This window comes from Mytilus trossulus, chromosome 2, assembly GCF_036588685.1.
Source record: "Mytilus trossulus isolate FHL-02 chromosome 2, PNRI_Mtr1.1.1.hap1, whole genome shotgun sequence".
In the NCBI taxonomy this organism is placed as follows: Eukaryota; Metazoa; Mollusca; class Bivalvia; order Mytilida; family Mytilidae; genus Mytilus; species Mytilus trossulus.
This window is the reverse complement of record NC_086374.1, coordinates 4,418,832-4,444,222: the sequence shown is the minus strand read 5'-3', so window position 1 is coordinate 4,444,222 and position 25,391 is coordinate 4,418,832. Positions and strand designations below refer to the sequence as shown.

The 25,391-nt window shown below is 33.2% G+C and overlaps 1 protein-coding gene across 3 annotated transcripts; it reads right to left on the bottom strand.

Moving 5' to 3' along the window:
- Positions 1–5,997: 5,997 nt before the first annotated feature.
- LOC134706316 (uncharacterized oxidoreductase YjmC-like) lies at positions 5,998–22,658 on the bottom strand. 3 transcript variants are annotated; one of them, XM_063565147.1, is made up of 13 exons: positions 22,592–22,658; positions 22,288–22,464; positions 20,830–20,940; positions 19,833–19,913; positions 19,566–19,627; positions 18,778–18,831; positions 18,172–18,270; positions 15,390–15,455; positions 14,631–14,691; positions 12,268–12,386; positions 11,171–11,266; positions 7,327–7,434; positions 5,998–6,455 (listed from the first exon to the last, which is right to left on the bottom strand). In XM_063565147.1, exons 2-13 carry the CDS (start codon positions 22,451–22,453, stop codon positions 6,408–6,410), a joined length of 1,071 nt encoding a protein of 356 aa, XP_063421217.1. In that variant the 5' UTR covers positions 22,454–22,464; positions 22,592–22,658; the 3' UTR covers positions 5,998–6,407. The 3 variants fall into 3 exon arrangements, with proteins under 3 accessions (XP_063421217.1, XP_063421218.1, XP_063421219.1); XM_063565148.1 differs by having other exon boundaries at positions 22,588–22,606; XM_063565149.1 differs by lacking the exon at positions 22,592–22,658 and adding an exon at positions 19,798–19,815 and having other exon boundaries at positions 19,851–19,913; positions 22,288–22,576.
- Between the last annotated feature and the right edge of the window lie 2,733 nt (positions 22,659–25,391).

Below are 25,391 nucleotides of genomic sequence, written 5' to 3'. Positions count from 1 at the left end.
CTCTACAATAGTGTTGTTGTGTACACGTGTGTTTCATAACAAACTTATTTGGGTTTGTTTCACATAATCTGTAAAGAATTTACAATAAAGGTAATAATTCATAGTCAGAGGGAAGCTGACAGTTTTTATTTTAATAATGTTTTATAATAATTCAATCACTGCGGGCTGGGTGTTGCCAAAAATTGAGACGAATGCAAAAAAACATCCCGTTGACCGACTTCTGAGGCCTGCTACTAATGATCCCGACAACAATGATAGTCGTGTCATATACCATTGTGTAGATAAATCAATTTAGATTTACGGCATATAAAGTTTAAGTAGGTTTGACAACCGAGAAATAAAAAAAAACCGGGAATTTGGGACTGGGTGTCATTATTCAAAAATTTAGTTAAGTACCTTGTGTTATATAAAGGTATATAGGAATTTTTTTTGAGACAAGTGCCTGTGGAAGTTTCTGTCAGTCAGATGTCCAATGTCCTTGACCTCATTTTCATGGTTCAGTGACTACATAAGATGAGATAAGATATATTTATTCCAATTAACGGGCCCGTGAAGAGCAAGTATTTTATTACATTGTTTTTTTTTTTATAATTGACACAATAATGTTGATATAAATCATAAATATATGTGAATATAACCATCTCAATTCATAGATGTTATACCACAGCCAGTTCAGAGACACACAAATATTCGAAAGAAAAAAAAGGCATAACAATTATATGTATTATTAACAGGCAAATATTCCCAACGTCTTAAATAAAACAATATCTGCACTATATTGACAGTTTTCTCAGTTCAAAACATTTATCAATATAAATGGCAATACTTTTCAATACCTCTAGGTTTTCTTGAATAAAAAGCCAATTAAATTTGGCACTTTGCAATTGGCACTACATGAAAAAAAAGGTGCACATGTTTAGCTGACAGGTGTCATCTGACCTTGACCTAATTTTTATGGTTCATTGATCAAAGTTAAATTTTTGAGTTTTGGTCTTTTTTTATATAATATATGCACTGAATAGGTCAACTATATATCGTTTGCTGTTTGGTGTATAGAAATATTTTATGATCTATATGCCAGTCGCGCAGCTCAATGTTGAGTTTATGTGTGTTGGTCTGATTTTCTTAAACTATAAGCAATAGGTCAACTTTATTTGTTGTATGGAAGAATTGTTAGTTGTACATGCCTGCCTAGGATGGTTCATCTGACCTTGACATCATTTTCATAGATTATTGGTCAATGTTTAGTTTCCTTCGTTAATGTCAAGTTAATGTCACAGTTGTAATAAAAACATAAAATCAATGATTATAGTAAAGAAATCGAGACATTTCAGTGTGCACACTCTTGATTTACAATTGACTCGGAAGCATTTGCATGATCTTTTTCAACTGAATCACACAGAAAGCAAACTACTTTTTACAGAAAGTCTTCTATTATGATAGATTTTCCACATAAAGCAGGTACAGTTACTGTTTTGATACAAGAACAAGAATTCGAAGTTGCATTCAATGCATTTGTATGGAACGCCGTAACTGCCTTATGGTACTTCATTCTTTATCATGATGAGGTTTTTCTTAATTATGATGAGGTTTTTCTCTATTATGATGAGGTTTTTCTTTATTATGATGAGGTTTTTCTCTATTATGATGAGCTTTTTCTTTATCATGATGAGCTTTTTCCTTATTATGATGAGCTTTTTCTTTATTATGATGAGCTTTTTCTTTATCATGATGAGCTTTTTCTCTATTATGATGAGCTTTTTCTTTATTATGATGAGCTTTTTCTCTATTATGATGAGCTTTTTCTTTATTATGATGAGATTTTTCTTTATTATGATGAGCTTTTTCTCTATTATGATGAGGTTTTTCTTTATGATGAAATTTCTTTATCATGATGAGCTGTTAGAAGGGAATCATGGGAAATTAAGAGAATTACTGTCAAACAAAAAGAAAAATGGCCAAATCAGAAATGTTTTTCGGAAAGTTAGCTTGCTCCATGTGCGGAAAATGTTTGATAAAGAAAAAATAACACCAAATTTTGTCAGCATGCTTTCAAAACATGAACTGGAATATCTAGGAGTTACCATTCCAGCCCATATGATGACACTGCGAATGGAATGCATCAAGTATGGAAACATGAAACCTGTGAAAACTGATAGTTTGGATGGCAATCAAAAATACCCTGTAGACCAAAATGTATTAGAATCGTTGTTGGATTGTGACTTCAAGATATCGACATTGGAAATTTCTTATAACTCTCAGAGAGAACAATATATTGACGGGTGTCTCATTTTGGACTACAGAAAGAGACTTTTCTGACATTGAAGATGGCAACCTTGACAGTATACTTTTGGCATTGTCGTTGACTTTTCTCGTTGTGGCGAACGCATGTTGCGTGAAATACTGAAAGGAAAATAGTACAAAGATTGAGGTTAAGAGATGTCATTCTTAGAATATACTTCGCTGGTACCCAAGAGAGAGAGAAAAAAAGCCCGACTGCACAGACTCGTATATAAAATTACGGCACCGAACCACTTATGGCACATATACACTAACCATAAATTAGTAAGATGGAGATTCATTATACTGGGTGGAGCTGATGGGTTCAGTAGGCTTATTATGTTTCTACATTGTCGTAGCAACAACAATTCCGCCACCGTACGTATTTAGGAGTAGGTTTTTTGTATACGTTCTGTCAGCAGTGGCGAATCCAGAAATTTTTATAAGTGAGTCCTCCCAAAGACTGCCTAAGAGGGGGCCCGCTCCGATCATGCATCAGTGATTCCCTATATAATCAACCAAATTTTTTCCAGAAAAAGGGGGGTGGGTCCCCTAGGTCTCCTCTTAATACGCCTCTGGTCAGATAAGGGACTAGAAAATTTATATGTGGCGGATTTCATGTTGACAAAACATGGTGACGACAGTGATTACAGACTCAAGCACGCACAGTCAGAGAATAGAGAGCCTTCTTGTGAAGGGACGTTAACGAGAGTGTTTTGTGCTATTTCTATAACTTATTATATCCTTTGGAAGACTGGGGAATTTCCGATCAACTAAATGGACTGCATCTAATAGCCCTGTTCTACATTTACATATATAAAATTAACAGAAGACTTTATATTTGAACTCAAGTTTGGGCAAGCCATAGAATGAGAACAACAAAAGCATCTCCTGTCAATATTTGGATCACCGGTCACATACAGAATCCAGTTGGTACACAGCTCAATGAACGAGATTTAGTTGATTGTGAATTAGAAGGAAACATTGATGCGGCTAATCTTATGGATGATGGAAGGCAAATTTTTTTTAACCACATGAACATTGCAATTAATGACTAACGAATAACTAGAGCAGATTTTAATAGGACAGATACCAACTTTGGCATCAATGACTTCTTGAATTGTGTTGAAATCCTTTCTGCACAAGCCTGATTGAACTGTCCTTATTTTTTTGCGTACAATAACAATGTTATAAATGATCATTGTCTATAATTTTTTGGCCTGTTCCCCCCCCCTCCCCATTTTAGTCTTGGTTTTGTTATATCCATCATAGAACTCATCTGGTACACCTATATATCAAAAGAAAATGTTTGATGATTTCCAATGAGACAACTCTCCACAAGAGACCAAATGACACTGAAATTAACAACTATATGTCACCTCACGGTCTTCAACAATAAGCAAATTTAATACCGCATAGTCCGCTATAAAAGGCCTCAAAATTACAATGTAAAACAATTCAGACGAGAAAACTAACGGCCTAATTTATATACAAACAAGAATGTATCCTAAGCACACGGATGCCCCATCCGCATTATCATTTTTTATATTCAATGGACCGTGAAAATGGGATAAAATATCTAATTTGGCATTCAAATTAGAAAGATCATATCAGAGGAAACATGCTTACTAAGTTTCAAGTTGATTGGACTTCAACTTCATCATAAACTACCTCGATCAAAAACTTTAACCTGAAGTGGAATAGACGAACGATCGTAAGAACGGACGAATGAACGAATGAACGGACGACCGAACGAACGAACGAACGCACAGACCTGAAAACATAATGCCTATAAATGGGGCATCAAAATGGGAAAAAAAAAGCAAATATGTAACACATAAACAAACGACAACAACTGAATTACTGGCTTCTGATTTGGGACAGGCACACACATACATAATGTGGCGGGATCCCAACCCTCCCCCTAACCTGGGACAGTGGTACAACATAAGAACGAACAATAAAAATAAGTTGAGAAGGCTGAAATCGATCCTCAGATGGATAAACATGCAAATACTACAAATGCAAGCGGACATGGGCCGGATACTTGTAAATCTAAACAACAAAAAGACAAAAAACTAAGCTCATCATAATAAAGAAAAAGTTAATAATTTGGGAATATAGTATTTTTTTTCATTAAGAAAAAGCATGGCTCCGTATATCTCAAGTGTGTTTTGACAAATTTGTTATAAATCGAAGTATACAATGAAACTTGGGATGAAATCATAACATACAATTTATCCCAGGGCATTGCTACAGTGTAAACAACATTTCATTTTAGAAACAAATAAATAAAAACGTACATCAATACAATACATGAATTGGAAAAACAAGTGACAGTAACTTATACAAATTCCTCTCCTATTGAATGGCAAAACTAATTACAATGACATTCATATATATGCATGGTAAATTAGTACTTTATATATTTTTAAAAGAGACATACATCCGAAATGGAAGGTGTAAGGTGTGTCCCTAGGTCTCTATAAACTGTAATGACCATAATATTGGGGGATGGTAGGAGGGCCCTGATCCCGAAATCTCGGGTTAAAAAAACACGAAATCCCGAGGTCCCGAACTTAAATGACTTTAAATCCCGACAACCTTTTTCTGTAAAAAAAAATATAAGCAGGAAAGAAAAAATGATGTAGAAACCTAGGCATATCAATAAAAACTATATATTGAAATGAAAGTTTGCTAAATGTATTGGCGGTAAATTCCCGACACATCCATTAGCAACATAGTAAGAACAGTGACTAAGTGACGTATTGGTAGGTTCTGGGATTGAGGTTATGAATTGAACTTCGGCTTTCTTATGCCATCGGAAAAAAAACCACCCTGTCTATTTAGATACAACAAACACATTGTGGGACCATTTTATGCAGAATTTTTTTTTTTTTCGGTTTACAGTCGTTGGACGGTTAAAAGAGGTGTTATATGACGTATATGTTCGTAAGACTTATAGACAATTCATCGGAATGCACAATATTCAGAATTCTTATTAACAGGACATATCAATATTAAATTGAATACATACTCAAAATTGTACAAAATCTGCTCTTCGGGTTTTAGCAGAAACTTCCCTATTAGTTTGTCAATGTTCATACTGGAATCTCGAGGTGTTACACATCAGTATGTTTGCCATCGAACGACCTCTCGATCAACTTCGTCTAAATTACATACCAGGAGTCGGTTCTAGTTCCATTTTCATGTGGTCTATGAACGCAAAATATAATGAGCTAGTAGTCTGTTGACCACATCGCCTTGGCATAGTTTCATCGATATCAACGGGTTGGGATAAATGTGTTATGCCGATTGGTACTAATGTATCTCATTGCAAACAGATACATCGCATGGTTCAGCTCGTAACAATTTACAACACTTTTACGTTCTTTTGAGTCCTCAAACGGATCACATTCGATACCTCAAAAACAATTCGACAGGTATACCATAATCTATAAAATGTGCTCCGAAACTCACATGAGCAATAAAAATTCAAATTTTGTAAAAGATGCAAGGTACTGTCCGATTTTGACATCTCTATCATCGTGCAAGCGTTCATGGCATGTTGTCGTATAGGGACTACGCGCCTGATATTTGTTTATTTTGCATATACTTAATATTTCAGTGACGTTGATCAACATTATTTTACTTAACTTTACATATCAGCTAGGACTTCTCAGTCTAGGCTGGGACTATAATAATAAAAGTCCAAGGTCTAGGCATTATTTTTGTCTACAAGCTAATTAAACACCAACATACAAAACATAAACGCAGCAACAATTCCCATGGCAGTGTTTTAGAACTTTTTAAAAGAGTTGTCATTCGTGACCAACGAAATGTATCAATCGGAAACAGTGTTAAATTTCCCTCACATGTTAACACATTATATAAAATATACATAATTGAGCTAATGTTTCTAAATGACTTTAAATAAGTAAGGTTACCAACGTAAACAAACTATTGATTTTGTTACTTTTTCATAAAACAAGTTTTCTTTTGTTCAGCACCATGCAGTTAGCACATTGATCTTAACAATCAAGTTATTCTCGAGATAATATTTATTTAGAATATCCCTTATTGGAAGCACAATGAAAAATGTTATTAGTTCAGTATTAATGTTTCGATCATAAAGTTTTCATTGGCGCTAACTTGTAGGTCGTTGCAATTTCATTCTGAAAAATAAAAACAACTGATTATAGTAGTGTTTGACTTGGAAATATGCTTATGTATTGGTTAAAATTAAGAAAAAAGGTACTTATGCTTGTTGTGTTTGCTATACTTAATACTTAGTTGATGGGTCGATTTTAACGTCCAACAGAAAATATTAAACGTATTCAGGATGATAACAAACTAATGAAACTCATTTGTAAAAGGCTGTCCTACTTCGTAGTAGACCGAAACACAACAAATTTAATGTATAGCGGGCTAGCTTACATGGTAACAGCACACAAAAAGACATGATACTATAATCTGACGCATCGTCTTGCCTCCAAGTCGACGAGTATTAATGTTGATCAGTTGGTAGAAAATCAGCACACGCCAAATTTGTAAATTTCTCGCTTGACATTGGCGAGGTCCAAACCTGGCATGAACTATAACACTATAGACAAGCATGCTAGCACGAGACCGCCTCGATTCTCATAACTTCTAAGCTTAGTTGTATCGACACAATGATTGAAGCAGACATCAATGATATCAGATTCGTGATTTTGAACGCATGGTGTGCGTTTTTTCTAGCAATACCAACCAGTGATCTTGACTAAACAGGTTGAAGGATAATTCAATTACAAAGCGACATTTCCATGCTTTTAAATAATGTTTAAGATCAAATTAGAGTAACCGGGCGATGTCACTGGTTTTTATAAAATTTTGCACACCAACTTGAATCGATAAATATAATTTCAAAACCGAGATTTTTTTCTTCAATTTATATATATCATTCAAAATGTCACAATTGTGTTCCATTGTTCAACAATAATGATAATCACAATAATCAATAGACATTTCTAAATCAATTATATTTTTTAAAATGAATATACTCACAGCAAATGTTATTTGATTTTCATGATAAGGTATGCCACCGAGTTTGTCACAGAGTTCCATGTGGTTTCTCTCTGGGTCTCCGGGGACTAATACTGGATCCTTATCCGCCTGTAAATTCAAACAAATCATATAAGAGTACCGAGATGCATGCGAAATTATGTGGTGCATAAGTGTTTCTCGTTGTTATACAAATTAGACCGTTAGTTTTCTTGTTTAAGGAGGCTAGTCGGTACAAAAAAAAACCTAGAAAATATTTAAACATTTATTTTTCATAACAAATTTTATTCATTACATTATAAGTTGTAAAATTGTGATATGGTTCAAAAATCAACCCAAAAAATCAAGGCGTTTCAGCCCCAAATGATTTTTAAAATTTTTATATCATTGAAAAAGCTCCAAATTATCTCCCTTTGGTGAAAAATTACATTTTTGGCATTAAAATTGAAATATCAATTTAAACTCATCGGTGACCTATATTTTTTATTATTTTTTTCAAATAAGTTGCACTTAAACTAAACAATTGTAAAATTTAAGCAATTTCTTATATTAGGTTCTTTTTTTATTTCGATTTTACCTTTTTTTTCTCCTATTAGTTCAACAGAAAAAAAAAGTACCTAAACAAAAATGCATGCTTTTTTCGATGGCAGATTGTGAGCTTAAATGAACGGTGACCCCATATTTTTATGTTATTTTTCTATTAGGTATAGGATAAAGTTTAGTTAGAGAAAAATATAGCGAAATCCTATATTAGAATTTTTTTTTGATTTATACCCAGGAGCCCCCTTAAATAGTTTTACACTAGTAATTTTTGTGACCCTTTATAGCTTAATATTCGGTGTGAGCCAAAACTCCGTGTTGAAGGCCGAACCTTGACCTATGATGGTTTAATTTTATAAATTGTTACTTGGATGGAGAGTTGTCTCATAGGCACTCATACCACATCTTCCTTTAGCTATTAACAGACCTCTCGTGAAACAAGAATACACAGCCTGAAATGTATTGCCTATTTACTAATTCTGACTGAAGTGTAGACTTATAGTCTTTCAGATTAACACTGGACTTTAAGCAAACTACGATCAATTATTTTGTGTGGTCAAGGTATGACAAAAACATTAACATAATCATTGATCCATGAACACGAGGTTGGAGTTAGAGGAACTATAACATGTACAACTTATACTCGTTCTATAGTGGGTCTCATTGGGGTCTAAGCGTGATGCGGGATTGCCAAATTTTCGTAAGCGTGAAACGTGAAAGTCAAATTATGGTGTCGTGAAAACGGGAAATGAGGTCTTGCGGGACCCGAGAAATGACAAAACAAGAGGCTGTCACAACGACAGCAAACCGGATTTATTAGCATTTATTTGTGTCCTGGCAATATCACAAGAACCATTACTGATGATTCAATTTGGTGAAAGTGAAAATCATCAATATCAAATTTGACCTCTATTTTGTCATCAGTATCAACATATTAAAATTTGTAAAGCTTAGATTGAATGGTTCGTGAGTAAATGCAACAACGTGAATGGAAACACCATTTTACGATCTTTCAAGAACCATAACTCCTGAACGGTAAAAGTCAAAATCGTCATTATTGGACTTGACCTCTATTTTGTCATCAGTAACAACATATTTAAAAAATTTGAAAAGCTTTGGTTGAATGGTTCATGAGAAAATGCACGGACACGACTGAAAACACCATTTTTCAATCTTTCAAGAATCATAACTCCTGAACGGTAAAAGTCAAAATCGTCATTATTGAACTTGACCTCCATTTTATAGTCATCAGTAACAACATATTAAAATTTGGGAAGCTTTGGTAGAACAGTTCATGCGTAAATGCACGGACAAGACTGGAAACGCCATTTTTCAATCTTTAAAAAACCATAACTCCTGAACGGTAAAAGTCAAAATCGCCATTATTGAACTTGACCTTCATCTGGTTGTTAGTAACAACATATTAAAATTTGAATGGTTGAACGGTTCATGAGTAAATGCACGGACAACATTTGATTGCCGCACGCCCGACCGACCGACCGACCGCCCGCCCGCCCGCCAGCCGAGCATCCCCAAATCAATAACCGACATTTTTGTCACAAAAATTATGGTTAAAAATGAGAATTGCTTACGCACATAGTGTAAGCGGGATACGGGAATCTAACAAACCAGTAAGCGGGATCCGGGATCAGAACCCGCCAATGAGACCCCCTCTATGCAACACCATATATTGGGATGGGGTTTTGAAGGAGATTCAAAATATATTTTTCAATTTTTTATGGAAAGGAAAACCAGATAAAGTGAAAAGAACAGTGGTTATGTCCGAACACTGTGATGGCGGTCTTGAGATGCCTAATATTTACTATTTTTGTTATAGCGTTAACATGTCTTGGCTGTATAAATTACTAGACCCCCAAAATTACTCTCCTTGGAAAGTGTTGCTGCTTAGTTATATACAAAAATTTGGGGGGGGGGGGGACAATATTTTACATTTAAGTAAGGAAGGATTGTTTTATTTAGCAAAAAAAGTCAATCCCTTTTGGCATGATATCCTGGTTAATTTTTCAAAATTGAAAAATAAACTGAAAGTTGAAAACAACACCGATATTCTGTCCAGTCCATATGGCTAAATCAAAACATCAAAATGGATGGCAAGATGATTTTGAAGGGTAAATATATTGAAAATTGCATATTTTTCATCAATGATCTGGTGTCAGATAATAATACATTATTCTCATATGAAGAATTTGTGAAAAAGTATAATTTCAATACTAATTTTGTAGAGTTTTATGGTATTTTAAGTGCTATTCCAAATATATGGAAAAGTAGGATAGTAGGTAGTTCTAAACTTGATAATATTGAAAATAAATTAGTAGATAAAGTTAAAAAAGAACCTAAGTCTTGTAAATTTTTCTATAATTTATTTCTGGAGGATAATAAAGTATTATCTCTTTCTTCCCGTAACAAATGGGAAATAGACTTAAATTTACAGATTGAAGATTGGAATGCTATTTATTCCATGCCCTTCATTATAACCAAAAATTCGTTTTTACAAAATTTTCAATTTAAGATTGTTCATAGGATTTTACCATGTAATTCCTTTTTATATAAATGTAAATTAAAAGAAACTGAACTATGTACATTTTGATCAGAAGTTAAAGAAAATATTTTTCACATTTTTTGGGAATGTAATGTAACACAAAACTTCTGGTTATCCATTATAGATTGGATTAGAAATTATGAAATCTTCTTGCCTTTTAGTGCAAAAGAGGTCATTTTAGGTGTGTCTGAGGATTCTGTCAACAGTAAAACAGTTAATAATATCTTGTTGTTATTTAAATACTATATATACAAATGTAGATGTAAGAGTGTATTGCCCACAAAATATGGTGGGATAGAATATTTAAAGTATTGGATTACAATAGAAAAATACTCTGTATGTTTCTTAACCCCTACACAAAAAATAAAAATGGATCAGAAGTGGCAATTGTTAGAAGCAGCATTTAATTAACAAAATCAATTGTAATATTTATATCTTGTTATACCATTATGATTTAATCGATCTGATAAGTATTAATTAACTTTTTATACCTTGTGTCTAATACTGTATTATGTAATTTCACATGTTTCATCTTGAAAAATAAAATAATTACAAAAAAAAACACCATATATTGGCCTGCTGCTTAAAATATCTGAAAATATCTGAGAGACGGGCCTATGGCAGATGCCCGCCGCAGTTCCTCATTTAAAGCCTGACCTTTCTTTCGACCAATCCGGTTAGATAGAATTTAGACCAGTTTAAAAAAAAGAACTATCTTGAATTATATTCAGTACTAATGAAACTCACTGATGGCTGATCCCGGCAAGCATCAATTAATGTCTGCATTCTGTCCGTAAATCCTTCTTCAAATTGACTGGGATCTATAGCTATAAAACACTGTCCCTACAAGACCAAACTATAATTCATATGAAAAGTACTACACAGACAAGATGGTTGATTGTTAACACATACTTAAAAAAATAAAATCGAAAACGGATAAACTTGCTATATAGTCTCTAAAACAAATTATCAATTTGTTTAAATAAGAAAATATATCTATCAAAGTACACTTGACACAAAAATAGATGAGATTTGAAATGAATGGGAAAAAATGGCGCTGCATAGATTGGTTGCTTTATTTTTTGGTTCCACAACATCCAGTGGCAAATATATCATTCTTATTAAGGACGAGAACAAATAAACAAAACTACAATAGGTAGATCCTGCCCAGATTAAAGGTCGGTAAAATTTTGACTCACTTAAAAATGAGGGTATATGCAATACGGACATAAAGTTTGCTTTGCAACAGGTCACATTCGGGCCTTTTAAAGGCTTGTTGCAAGGTTTCTTATCGTGCAAAAAGCGTGGCAATGTTTTTATTCGAGTCATTGGATTCAAATCGCGATGCTCACCAGACGAACATAGTCAAAAGAAAGCCACGTAATGACAATGGTTTTGTTGGCAGACGGAAGAACACCAAAGTAACCAGCTTTCTATTCTGAGGGACTACACGTGACGTGTGTGATGCGAGATAGTTTGTTGTCTGCGTAAGAATCCGTTTAATTTTAAACTGCTATAAATAAACATTAAGTTTGTATCAAAGTCCTATCAGAACATCAAAAAAGAACTCGTAAATATTCAATTTGAAAAATCGTTCCTCGAAGATTTGCAAGAGTTAACTTCTCTGAAATGCAAAAATAATTTGAGAAATGTGGTTTGTATTTTCAACATATCTGCCACATTCACAATATCAACAATCTGTGATATTGCATCTCGAAGTTCGCAATTCAGACTACTACATTTTTGCCTTATGCATTAATGTAAGATATGTATTGCAATTATTGTTTCTTTGCATAAAAACTGTCCAAAACAACAAATATAGTTACGAAAAATAATAAACTCACTAAGTTTGCGGGTCTTTCAAATGCTTTCCACTGTCGTACAAATGGTCCAAAAGCTCCACCACTTAAAATACCACAAAATGTTTCTACCATCATAGCGAGACCATAGCCCTTGTAGCCACCTTTTATAAAATATTCATATCATTAATCATTTGGCGGATGGAGTACGAAAAGATATCATACAAAGTTCCGATCTTTGATATAACAAATTACAGATCCAGAATACAAATATAAATGGTTAGATGTATAAGGTTATATCTAATATGTACTGTGATACTAAATCTCGTATATCATACAATAATTGTAATTCAGAATACTTTGCTTGTGACAACGGCGTACGACAAGGAGAAAACTTATCACCTTTCCTATTTTCTTTATTTTTAAACGATCTAGAAGATTTCTTGGTTAGTAAAAATATTACAGGACTTAAAACCTTATCAGAAGATCTTGAAAGAGAATTAGAAATACATCTAAAACTTTTTATCATATTATACGCAGATGACACGGTGCTGTTGGCCGAAACAGCACAGGATCTGCAGACGCAACTCAATGCCTTTCATGACTATTGTAGGGTTTGGAAACTGAAAGTAAACGTTGACAAAACTAAAACCCTAGTATTTGGTTTAGGACGTTTGCCAAAAAATCTCCAATTTACTTATAATGGCATAAACATTGAGTTAGTAAAGCAGTTCAACTATTTGGGTATTGTGTTTACTAAAACAGGAAACTTTAATATGACTAAAAAATATGTATCCGATAAGGCCTTAAAAGCCATGTACGAAGTCCTGAAAATAGGAAGGATGTATCAGCTTTCTGTTAAATGTCAGCTTGACCTTTTTGACAAAATGATCAAGCCCATTCTATTGTATGGGTGCGAAGTATGGGGCTTTGGTAATAATGATATCCTGGAAAAGATTCATTTAAAATTTTGTAAAATTCTTTTAAACTTGAAATCCTCAACGCCAAATTATATGGTTTACGGGGAACTAGGTCGTCATCCGATCGAAATAGATATTAAAGTTCGAACAGTACTATTCTGGGCAAATTTGATATCCGGTAAACAAGCAAAGTTTTCCTTCATATTATATCAACTTTCTCGTCATATGAACGATCACCATAATAACCAGATAAAATGGATCCTGTTTATACAAAAAATATTTCAAGATTGTGGTTTCTCATACATATGGGAGTCACAAAATTTCGTTAATAAAAAATGGTTAAAAACTGTTATAAAGCAGAGATTGCTAGATCAATATATTCAGAACTGGAATTCCCTCATTCAAAATTCACCAAAAGGTATAAACTACAAAATTTTTAAGAAAAACTTGGAATTCGAAGAATATTTTAATATTTTGGACTTCAAAGACGCTATTGTTTTTTGTCGATTTAGAACGACTAATACTAAGCTGCCGATTGAAACAGGAAGATGGCAAAACGTGATCAGAGAAAACCGCTTTTGCAGTCTATGTAACAATCGACAAATAGGTGACGAATATCATTTTATATTTGAATGCAATTTTTTCCATCAAAAACGAAAAGAGTTTTTAACTGCATATTTTACAAAACGGCAAAATACAGTTAAATTCTCTGAACTTATGTCAAGTACAAAAAAAACAGTTCTGAAGAAGCTTTGTTCTTTTATAAAAAAATATAAATACTAGTGTTTGTACTCCTGGCTTGTAACTTTTGTAACCTCTCTCGCTTGTTTTGTACATATTGTAAATATTTATTGTTGTATTTGTTATCTCTGTACCGATGTAATGCATTGGCTTTATGAGAATAAAGATATATATATATAGATGATTTTAAATGAAAAACGTTTTACTGAGATATATGTATGTCTACCATTCTAATGAAATACATTGCTTTAATGGTTATGGGGTTTCACATGCAAAACTAGAAGTTCACACGAGCTTGTATATATTTCCAAGCATTCATTAGTAATATTTCTAAATCTTGTTTTCATTGTTTGAAAGCCTCTTGAAAGAGCCAACCGAAATTTTGTCTTACTAACAAAATTTTGACATGAGTGACGACACATTGTTTGCTTCAAAAAGACTTAAAACCATGCATGGACAATTGGATGACTTATCGGACTGAAAAATTTAAAGCTCAGTCATTTACCATTCGAAAATATATATATAAAACAGTTGCCATAAATCAAGCTGATTGTGGCTTTAGTTTTATAGATACGTCGTTTTTTGATATTATAGTTTCAAAAATGTTAGGACCTCTTTGTGATCAATATAAATAATTTAGTGCACTTGATACAGTAGTTCTATTTAATTTATATACTTTAAGTAAGTAACTAAGGTTTTTGTTCAGGTAGTGTAACATTATTATTATTACAATCAACAATAACTCACTACTTTCTTCTTTTCCACCAAGAGGCATCAAACCATGGAGATTCTTAAAGTCGTGTGTTTCCTGGCAAAACAAAAATTAAATAAACACACCATTCTTAAAAAAAATCTCAATCAGTTTTTGTTCAAAACAATAACACTATTTTAGTTTCGTATTTTAGGTCAAATGTTGTTTTTTGTAATTATGTCAAAACACATACTGGAAATGGAGATTTGTTTAGTTTTAAGGCACTGCAGAGTTGATGTCTTTTCAAGGATGCATACTGTTTGGGCTATATATAGGGAATTTAAATTTAAAAATCCGGACAGAAAACAGTCTTGTCAGATTTAGTCACAAATTAAATCTTCTTTATACAGTAGCATGATACTAATTGGGTGACTTTAATAAACAAACAATAGGGATGTTGATGTTATCATTTTTTTATTTTAGTTTTTTGTGTATATTTTGGAGTTTAGTACGGCCTAACTGTTCATTATCACTGAACTTGTACTTATATTTGTTTAGGGACCAGCTGAAGGACGCCTCCGGGTGCGGGAATTTCTCGCTGCAATGATGACCAGCTGTTGTTATTTCTATGGTCGGGTTGTTGTCTCTTTTACACATTCCCCATTTCCATTCTCAATTTTATTTTGATACCACTGATCTCAGAATGTGTTTCCTTTGATAACTGTCAGCCTACGTAGTACACTGTAACATGTTGGGAACTTGCATACATGTTGTGTGAAACAAAATAAATACATTCTGTAAACAAGGTAACTTACATGACCACTCTTATCAACAGTCCAACCACTTGGTAACGGTTCTCCTTTTCTGTCTTTTAATTCTGCCTGTGAAAAAACCCATACAGTATGTACATTTGTCATTATACGCACGTCTGTCTATATGTGATTGACCAATGGGTAATGTGTAATAGATTATTAAACAAAATCTTCTACTCCTGTACAAAACATTTATTTTGCTGTGATTTGGTCTAATACGAATATGTTTTAAAAAAATTATGCAAAAAAAAAGAAGACAACTCAATAGAGAATTAGCCGTATTTAAAACATGTTGAACATTGTATACCTTTTGTTACCTGTTACCTAGTCTTTATCTTCCTCCTCTAGCAGGAGCTTCGCTTCTATAGCGTAATTCCAATTTGCACCCTTATTTGCACCCTAACCCTTACACACGGGGCACTCATAAAATCAATATACGTAGGTAGTTATTATAATGATTTATATAACAGTAACATATATACAGCATGCGGACTAATCCATCACCATGTAAACGTAGTTTAATATATATATTACACAGTCCAATCGTTCATAGCCGGATCACTATTATATCTCCATATAACATAGTGTTATAGACTATAATTAAAACACTCCTGCCCTCGCAATAGCATTTACTGTTCAAAACACTGTCCTTGGTATCTTTAAAATCTAAAAAACGTTTCACTGTTCATTTGGTAAGCAATTATTCCATATAAAACACGCTAATAAAATATTTAAAATCTAAAACCACTTGATATTTTACAAGCCTTGGATACGAGTTTTCAGTTCAAACACTATCCATCTCTCAATATTGCAGAATAAATCCTGACACAATCCAGTAAATGCGAATCAAATTTACTCAGACATTAAAAGTAAACGTTTGTGATATAGTTTGTAACACAGACCTCTGGTTAATGTCTCTATACGGACCTGTTCCTTGTAGGTAAGAAAATGATATGATGTACAGTCTATAATTAGATGTAAAAGATTCTCCTTGTCATCAAATAGTTCTTGAATTAGCAAAGGTGGCTTATTACAATCTACGAGAAGAGATTTCAACTCTTGCATAAAGCGATTTCTTATGCTTGACAGTTTTTCACATTTAAGTATAAAGTGAGTCATATCTTCTGGTTCAATGTTACATAATGGACAGATTGCTGAGATACAGTTTTTTGATAATCTAGACCTCTGATACTGAAGAATCATTATTCCGGTGGCAATTTTAACTTTAATTGCAGCCATATTAACAGAGTACGGGTCAGTCCCACTGCTTTTCCAAATATTATGCACAGTTCCTATGTTGGAATCATTAAAATTAATATATTTCAAGGATGACTTTTCTTTAGCTTCCTTCTTTAAATTTTGTAAAAAATGATTATTTATACAGTTATTCACAAGTCTATTCCAGCTTATTTTTGATGGTGGATTCTCAATGATATCATAAGGCGATGGCAATCCATAAATTACAGTTAAATTGTGTAGTTTTGTAAACCAACTTCCAGATTTTTCATCTTTCATAGCCAATTGTCTAAAAGCAATTTCTCTTTCAACAGACTTATCATTTCTAATTATGTTTCCAAATGTTTTCAGAATTTTCTTATGAATTTCTCCCTCTATAGGAATACGCCCTAATAATAGTAAAGTTGCAGCTATTGATGTGCGTTTAGGCAGGTGCTGAATTTGCTTTAATAATTGTCTAAAGAATAGTTCCATCTTTTGTATATCTGTATTTGAGAGCGATATGACATCTAACCCATATAGTAGTCTAGGTATAACATATATTTGAATCAAGTGTACAGAAACTTTTGGATTTACTCCATTCAAACCGTGTAACCCAGCACCCATAAGAGAGTATACAGTTTTCCTTGCCGTAGTAATACGCTTGTTCACAACTTCTTTAACCCCTGCATTTTTAGTTATATTTCTATCTATTCCAAGGTGAACTGCAGATTCAGAAAGTGTTACTGATTTTCCATTCAAAAACCAAGATTTTGGCAATTTATCGTTATATACTAATATAGTAGATTTTTGCTCACTGAGTAGATATCTCAATTTGTTTGCATGATCTGCCTGTACATTTAACATTGTTTGTAATTCATATGGATCTGTTGAGATTAAAGCAACATCGTCAGCTACTGTTGGGATACCACAATAAATGGGTCCAATACATGCTCCTAATTGATTTCTTTCAAACGTTTGTAAAAGTGAATTTATAAATATTTTATAGGCTGTCGGTGACCAGATACCGCCTTGTCGTACACCTTGTTGTTCCTCTATTGAGTTTGAAAGCAACCCTTTCCATTTAATTTTTGATTTAAGATTTTCATACCATCTTTTAAAGAATAACCAATTGTCCCCCGTTAATCCAAACTTGTGCATTTCTCTCATCAGGCCAAGATGCCACACAATGTCAAAAGCTTTCCTTGCATCCATTAAAGCCACATAAAGTGGTGATTTTGTCTTAATTGCTTGAATTATAAGTTCAGTTAAAATTAAAGCAGCAATAATAGGCATTTCTCCAGAGGTAAATCCTTTTTGTAATTTATTTTGGTTTTTAATTACAGAGTCTTTATTTTGAGATAAATGAGCTTTCTCAACAACTTTTCCTACTGTACTTGTTATAGTTATTTTCCGATATGAGTTCGGATCAATTTTTGGTTTTCCATTTTTCAAAACAGGACAGGCTATCCCACCTTTTAATAAAGTTGGAATATGTAAATGTTTAAAAATAGCATTTATAAGAAAAGTCATTATAGTTATCATAATAGGTCCACCATATTTCAAATACCTTTCCTAATGCTACTGCAGTGGTTGCCATATCCAAGACAAAACTATCACCATTATTGGCCGGTGCTGCTAGACTTAACGGATTTGTTCCCAACGTTCTCTGTAAAATATATAAATAGTATATATCTGCATAACTCACTTGATGAAACAATTGACAGTTAGTTGTAATGATTTCAAAACTTCTTCATTTCAGTTACTGAACACACATAATACAAGAAAAGGTTTTTGAGTATCCACCTGTTTTGTAGTTTGAAAATTTTGCATGAAGTATGTTAAAAATAAAATGCGAATAAATGTCCATTTGATAGAACCCAAATACATAAAAAAAACAGTCAGAAGACGGTAGCAATTGGTACATCACCAGTTATTGTTATTGATTTCTATTACACACAGTCAAGTTGAGTTTAGTCGATTTGATCAATGGCTGATGTTTGAAAGGTTCGCGAGTGCTTGAAAAGTGAGTTGCTCAAGCGATGTCTGAGTTGGTCAGTAATGAACTCATTACTCACCAATGAGGACATCGATTCGTACGTAATACATCAATGCTTAATTGTATTTCTTCCAATTAAAAATAACAGAATATATAATTGTTTTAACTTCTACTTACCGTTGTCCCTCGTGGAGGAACCATCATAGGAGAGGTATTACAGAATGCCATGCCCTAAAATAAGTTAGAAATAATCTCTAAACAAAAGTATGATTTACAACAACAACAAAAGTAAAATAATAACCTTTATCAAGAAGTTAAATAGTAGTAAGAAAAAAATCCCTATAACCGGCGAATGATACCAAAGGGAAATTCAAGCTGGAAAGTCGAAAGCAATAACCGACATGCTAAAGTAAAAAAAAATGACAAAGAGACAAACAACAGTACACAACACATAACCTAAAAAGCTAAAGACTACCTTTCAATTAAAGCAACACGAACCGCATCAAAAGCCGGGCCGGGAGTTTTAATCACAATTTAAAAAATTTTTGTTTACGCACTCCAAACTCATTTTCAATTATTTTTGTGTTTTTGTAAATATAAATATAGGCCACGCAGCGCAAAACGGTATATAATCTTCAGATAATGAAGGACTACTGAAAACCTAAAGAAGAAGAAGATCTCAGGTGAAGTAACAATCACTTTTCTTATGTGTAAGTATAGACTGGGTGATAAGTCTAATTTGTAGAAATGAGGACAGGGTTGTGGTTTGAATGGAAGCGTAATGTTTCTGTCGTCATTTGTAAACAATTATTCTATAACGGTAAAATCAAATCGTGATGGCGTCCGAAAATTTACGAAGGAACGATTTTTAACTTCGCCACTTGGAGCTCGTGGTTCATTAAGAAGCCAATTATATCAGTTACAGCTGATGCTTTATTGTCTAAATCATTTGTTCCTTTACTTACCAGAAAACCTTGCTCCATTGCACGCAAGCTATACCACCCTGCTATTCCGAAATGGTTTGACCCTAGAAGAAAAAGTCAGTGTTCAAGTTTTTAGTAGTTTTGCGTGAATCAAGTGGGTGAGTGTTGATGAAAATTCTTTTTATTGCTCCATATTGAAATGTAAACATATGTAAACATAATATTACTATATTACTCACCTCTACAGGAAACAAAACCTATACCAGCTACTCACCTCTACATGAAACAAAACCTATACCAGCTACTCACCTCTACAGGAAACAAAACCTATACCAGCTGTTTTTGCTTTTTGAATAGCAAGGTCCATACAAAATCTGGCAACATATGGACCTAAAATAAAACGAAATATAAATCAAAACAAAAACAATCAAGACGAAAAGTTCTTTAGCAAGGAAAAGACTAGTAAGAAAATCAAATGGTGGTGTGCAATTATTTTTAGAACTTCTTAGTCAAGCACTGCTTAAATAGTCTGTAATATATACATAATTGAAACAGTTTGAGTACACCACATCCTTGCTTTTCTATTGTATTGTATAACTTCTCTTTCTTGATATATATATGGCCTAGTCCTATGGCATTTGACTTCACAATCTTATTCAATTTTTTTCACGTGCAATTTCACGTTTTTACTATTATTTTCATATTAGTTTTTTTTATGCGAGGTGGCACATTGATAGTAAAAATAATAATAAAAAAAGAAAAATAAGTAAATAGAAACTAGCAAATAGAAATAGAGATAAAACAAAATAATTCCTCGGTGTTATATGTTATAGGACTAAAACATCAACTATGTTAAACTATTTACCAACAAACTGACTTAACTGATGATCTAAACAAAAACCTGATCTGTCGTACTTACAAAATATAGTTTTCGTTATCTGTCGGTGTTATTAATTTGTCTTCGACTTATGAGTTTGAATATCCATGTGGTAAATTTGACCTTTTACATAATGTTTTTCGTAAAAAATCTCATGATAACCGTCGTAGAAACACTTCATAAATAAAAGCATACTTCCCAACACGAAGCTAATATATAAACCAAAAGTCACTACAAAATTGACGAGAAAAAAAGACACACCAAAACATCTATGGTCAACTCATTTAACACATGCAGCTCAAAAACAAGACCAAGACATTTGTTTTAACAATTCTATTTTTGCTATGACAATGTGGACTTTTAACAAGACAAATGTCACAGTGAATAACATACTAGTGTCACAATTTAACTGTCTAATTCAAGTTTTACCAATTAAATTATTTCCCTCCACTAGTGCTGTTCCAGCAGATTCTTTTACAATATCCGGTTCTTTATTTTCTTTAGATGCTGTTCCAGATTTTATTTCATTCAAATACATATCTGTAACATTAAAAAAAGGTACGTTATCATAATTCGCTTATTATACAGTCTGAAATGCTTCTTTCGTATAATCTACAGCGGAAATCTGTACAACTCTCCAAATGATAGTATAATTTCATATATCCCTCCAAGTGATGTGTATTACATTTGGTGCGCTCGAAGTGATTTTTTATATTGTGGTTAAGGTGGCTCGGGACTATTCGACAGCGCATAATTTCACGCATGAATTACAAAAGTATTTATCGTTAATACAGCATATTTTTTTTCAATATTTTGCTTACTGAGAAATGTTAAACCATTGTAGTTATGTGACTAATAGAATATTTTCGTTATTATCCGTATTTATCAAAGGGTCAAAATGACATTACACCCACTTTCACCATTTTCCCGCCAAAAATTAGGTTTTAAGCCAAAATGTTTTTTTCTCCCTTATCGGTGACCTATAAATGTTTTTTATTTCCTCATTCTAAGAAGCTAAATTTCAGTTTTTTATATTTCAGTTTTGGATCAAGTGTCATAGAACGTTATTCCGATAAAAATATGTCAACACCTCAATTTTCCCCATCATTTCATTGAAAATGGTCCCTTTTACATACCTGTTTGAAAGTAAAATTTTTAGCTTAAATGGTCCGTGACCCCCTTTTTTTTCTCGACCAATTTGATTCATTTTCTGTAAAAGGAGGGACGAAAGATACCAAAGGGACAGTCATTATCTATAAAGAATAGAATAAACAAAAATACGGCACTTTTGATAGAAACTTCGAATAGGCCCGAGAAACCTTAAGACATCAGAAAGTTTGAAGTATGGATGATTATAGAGATGAATAAACAACATGAAAATACACAAAACATTACCCCCCCACCCCCCCCCCCCCCCAAAAAAAAGAAGAAAAAAACAACAACAAAAACAACAAACAACAACAAAATCTATATGATTAAACAAATGCAAAAGCAACAGTCGTAACGGGTATGATTTTTATCCACGAATGGCTGTCATACTTCTTTTTTATTCTTGTTTCATTCATATCAATATGTTAGTGCTTATTAGACTAGAACCATATCAAGTTTGAAAGAATATTAGATGATCTTAAATGTAGCTCTTGTTTTATATATTAATTTGCAAATAATCATTCCGATCGGATCCAATATGCATAATCGCCCTCGCCATTTCAATTTGTATCATAGTTGAAATGAGCAAATACAAGTGACTTAATTCATTAACAATATACCCTGTACTAAATGTGGACGGAAGCTTGATTAGATTATATTTATCTCTGAAATAGTTAAAGGTAAGCTACAAGTACATGTATACTTCCAATTATCGATACAAAATAAATGTGTATCTACCTAGTCGATTCAATCCATGACTGTAATGCCCCCTATAGTCTGCAGATACCAGCAAATCGGCTAGGACTGAACTCCTGTCTGTCTGCAGACCAACAGCCTCCATTGCTCGAACCACAAATGTATGTAGCTCTTGCCTTGGCACCACCTTTTCACTTTCACCCGACATGTTGTGAGTATCTGAAATATAACACAACTGTGTAGTTATATGTGTGTATTAGGCAGCGTGAAATATAAGTTTATCTCAAGTGACCACGCATTTCCTATAGATATAAATATTCAACACAGATATTCTAAATTTACCTACTATTTGATAGCTCTGTAAATACAAGTTAATATCTAGGACGTTGAGATTACCGAATCGTATCGACAAATCCTGTGTTATATATAAATATTCAATCTGTTATACATAGCATAATTTTTCTGTATTTTTTTTATATTAAATGTTCGAAAATTTTTTAAAAGAATATTTATGATTTTTTTAGGTACTGCACTATTGAATCTCTTAAATAATCTTAAGAAATTTCTTTAAAAAGTAATTATCAAACTTTGTTGGTGTAGGATGGCACAGGCACTCGTCTCAGATTATATACCTTTATATGTGTTATATTAAGGTATATAAGAAAAAAAAATTCTGAGACAAGTGCCTGAATTCGTCTGGATCTGAGGAAGTATATTTCCCCCCAATAGAGTATTGGACATATGAAACAGCCTCCCTGAAGAAGTTATATCAGCAAACTTTAAGCACTTACAAAAATAGATTAGATAGTTTTTGGGCCATCAAACAATTAATGTATAATTTTGAACCAGAATATGAAATTTTATCCGGAAGTGAGAAACGTACAATTAAATACAACGATGATGAAGTAGAGCAGAATATAATGGTACAACAGTGCCAGCGTTCTGAAGATCCATAGGTAACTTTTGGGCGAATTCAGGTGTTTTGAAAGGGGAGCGTAATTCCTGATTACGGACGATGTATTTTTGGCGTTCAAAGAGGGGGCGCTGTGGGTGTTGGTATGATGCTCTTGAAAACCATGTGTATGTCAGACGCGCGTTTTGCCTACACAAGACGCATCAGAAATGTTCGAATTAAAAGTTCATGCAAAATACGGAATTGAATTCCCACATGGTCGCACAAATTTTGGTCAACTTTCCAAAAGACTACATTAATATCTACAAAAAATGTTGTATTGCCTATTCAAACCAACAGCAATACCTAAAATGATGTCACACTTCAGAACTGTTTGATATAACCACCCATACACAGGTCAACCAACAACGCACAACTAATTACTGCAGAAGAAAATGTTAAGAAAGCTAGAGAAGCTCTGTATAAATCAATGGCAAGTGGCCTACATGGGGAAAATTAGCTTGATCACACTGCATTTTTATATTCATTTAAAATTAACAAAATGCCTGTAGATCTTACAATGAGATCGATATAAGTAAAAACCAGTAGCAGTCACTGAAAAATGTAATCGTTTTAGAAGAGAGGCGATTGAGCAAATTCTCTCATTACCAATTACAACTGCCAACCCAACTTAATACATATCATATGGATTTCTGCCCATAAATGCTGATATTGAAATTAAAATAACAAAATGTATTAGATTACTTGGAAACATGTATGAACGGATGAAACTACCGTTGAATGGAAAATAGCTAAACTTCAACTGAAAATTAAGTCGTGCAAAAGTAGAAGCTGGTTTACAGATGCATATAAAGTTTGTTTGGAATATCAATTAGCCAATCTGCAACTTTCTTGTTCACGGTACCATCTTAGGGAACTTCGAAGACGTGATGATCAATAAAACAAAACATACTGTCATAGAAAGATCCTTAAAGAGAAAGGAGGAACCTCTATTTCTAATATACAACTTTTAACATTGTCATCTACCAGTATGTACACTAAAGAGACTCAAATCTGGTAAAAGTGTTGGTAACCCGATGAAATTGTAGGTGAGATGTTTTCGTCATGTCCTTCTTTTTTCGCACCTATTTTAAAAAGTTTGTTCAACTCGATCTTTGCTATCGTAATATATCCAGAAAATTGGACTGAATGTCTTGGTATTCCTGTGCCCAAAAGTGGTGATCTTACAAATCCGATTAACTATAGACCTATAATATTAGTGAGCATCCTTTCAAAGTTGTTCACTAGTATTCTAACTGACCGTTTGTTATCGTGGTCTCAGGACGAAAATCATATAATAGACAACCAATTTGGATTCCAGCCAGGACGTTCGACTGTTGATGCTATATTAACTTTGCATGGAATTATTTCACATACTCTTCAATTTAAATTGAAATTATATTGTGGTTTCGTTGATTTCCGAAGGGCGTTTGATAAGGTGGACAGAAGAATTTTGATATACAAACTTCTCAAATCTGGAGTTAGCATTACATTCGTATTAAATGGTTAATTCCATTTATTCATCTGTGCGTTTACGTGTGCGGTCTAGTGGAGTACTATCAGAGGCTTTTGACAATCATATTGGCATTAAACAAGGCGAGCCCTTATCTCCGTTACTTTTCTTATTCTTTATAAATGACATTATTCAAGATATCTCCACCGATGTAAACGAAGATGTCGTATCTTTGAATGGAATCTTATATATCTAATACTTTTTGCTGACGACACTGTTTTATTTGGAAAAACACCGACTGTTCTGCAACACTTACTTGATAAACTTTTACTTTACTGCAATAAATGGAATATCGAAGTCAATGCTGATAAAATCAAAGTAGTGTTATTTAGAAATGGATTTAGACCAGTAGACACTAATTTTTTTTATGGTAATAAGGAACTGCAAGTTGTAAATTCATATGTGTACCTTGGTGTATTATTACATTACAACGGAAAGTTTTTACATACTCAGAAACGTTTAGCACAACAAGGATCTAGAGCCATGTCATCTTTAATGAACTCAATCAAACAATTCTGCATCACTCCAGAAGAACAGATGTTTCTTTTCGACAGTATGGTCGGATCCATTTTAGGCTATGCATCAGAAATATGGGGTTTCCATCGTGCTAAAGATATCGAACTTATCCATAATCGTTTTTGTAGATTTGTGTATAAATTAGGTAGAAATGTACCAACATGC

Excerpts from the sequence above, each read along its gene's own strand:
- LOC134706316 (XM_063565147.1), bottom strand. The coding sequence starts at position 22,453 with ATGTCGGGTGAAAGTGAAAAGGTGGTGCCAAGGCAAGAGCTACATACA. Across the intron at positions 19,628-19,832 it reads AGGTTTTGTTTCCTGTAGAG|GGTCAAACCATTTCGGAATA; the intron begins GTGAGTAGCTGG and ends TTTTTCTTCTAG. Across the intron at positions 18,271-18,777 it reads TTCCTCCACGAGGGACAACG|AGAACGTTGGGAACAAATCC; the intron begins GTAAGTAGAAGT and ends TATATTTTACAG.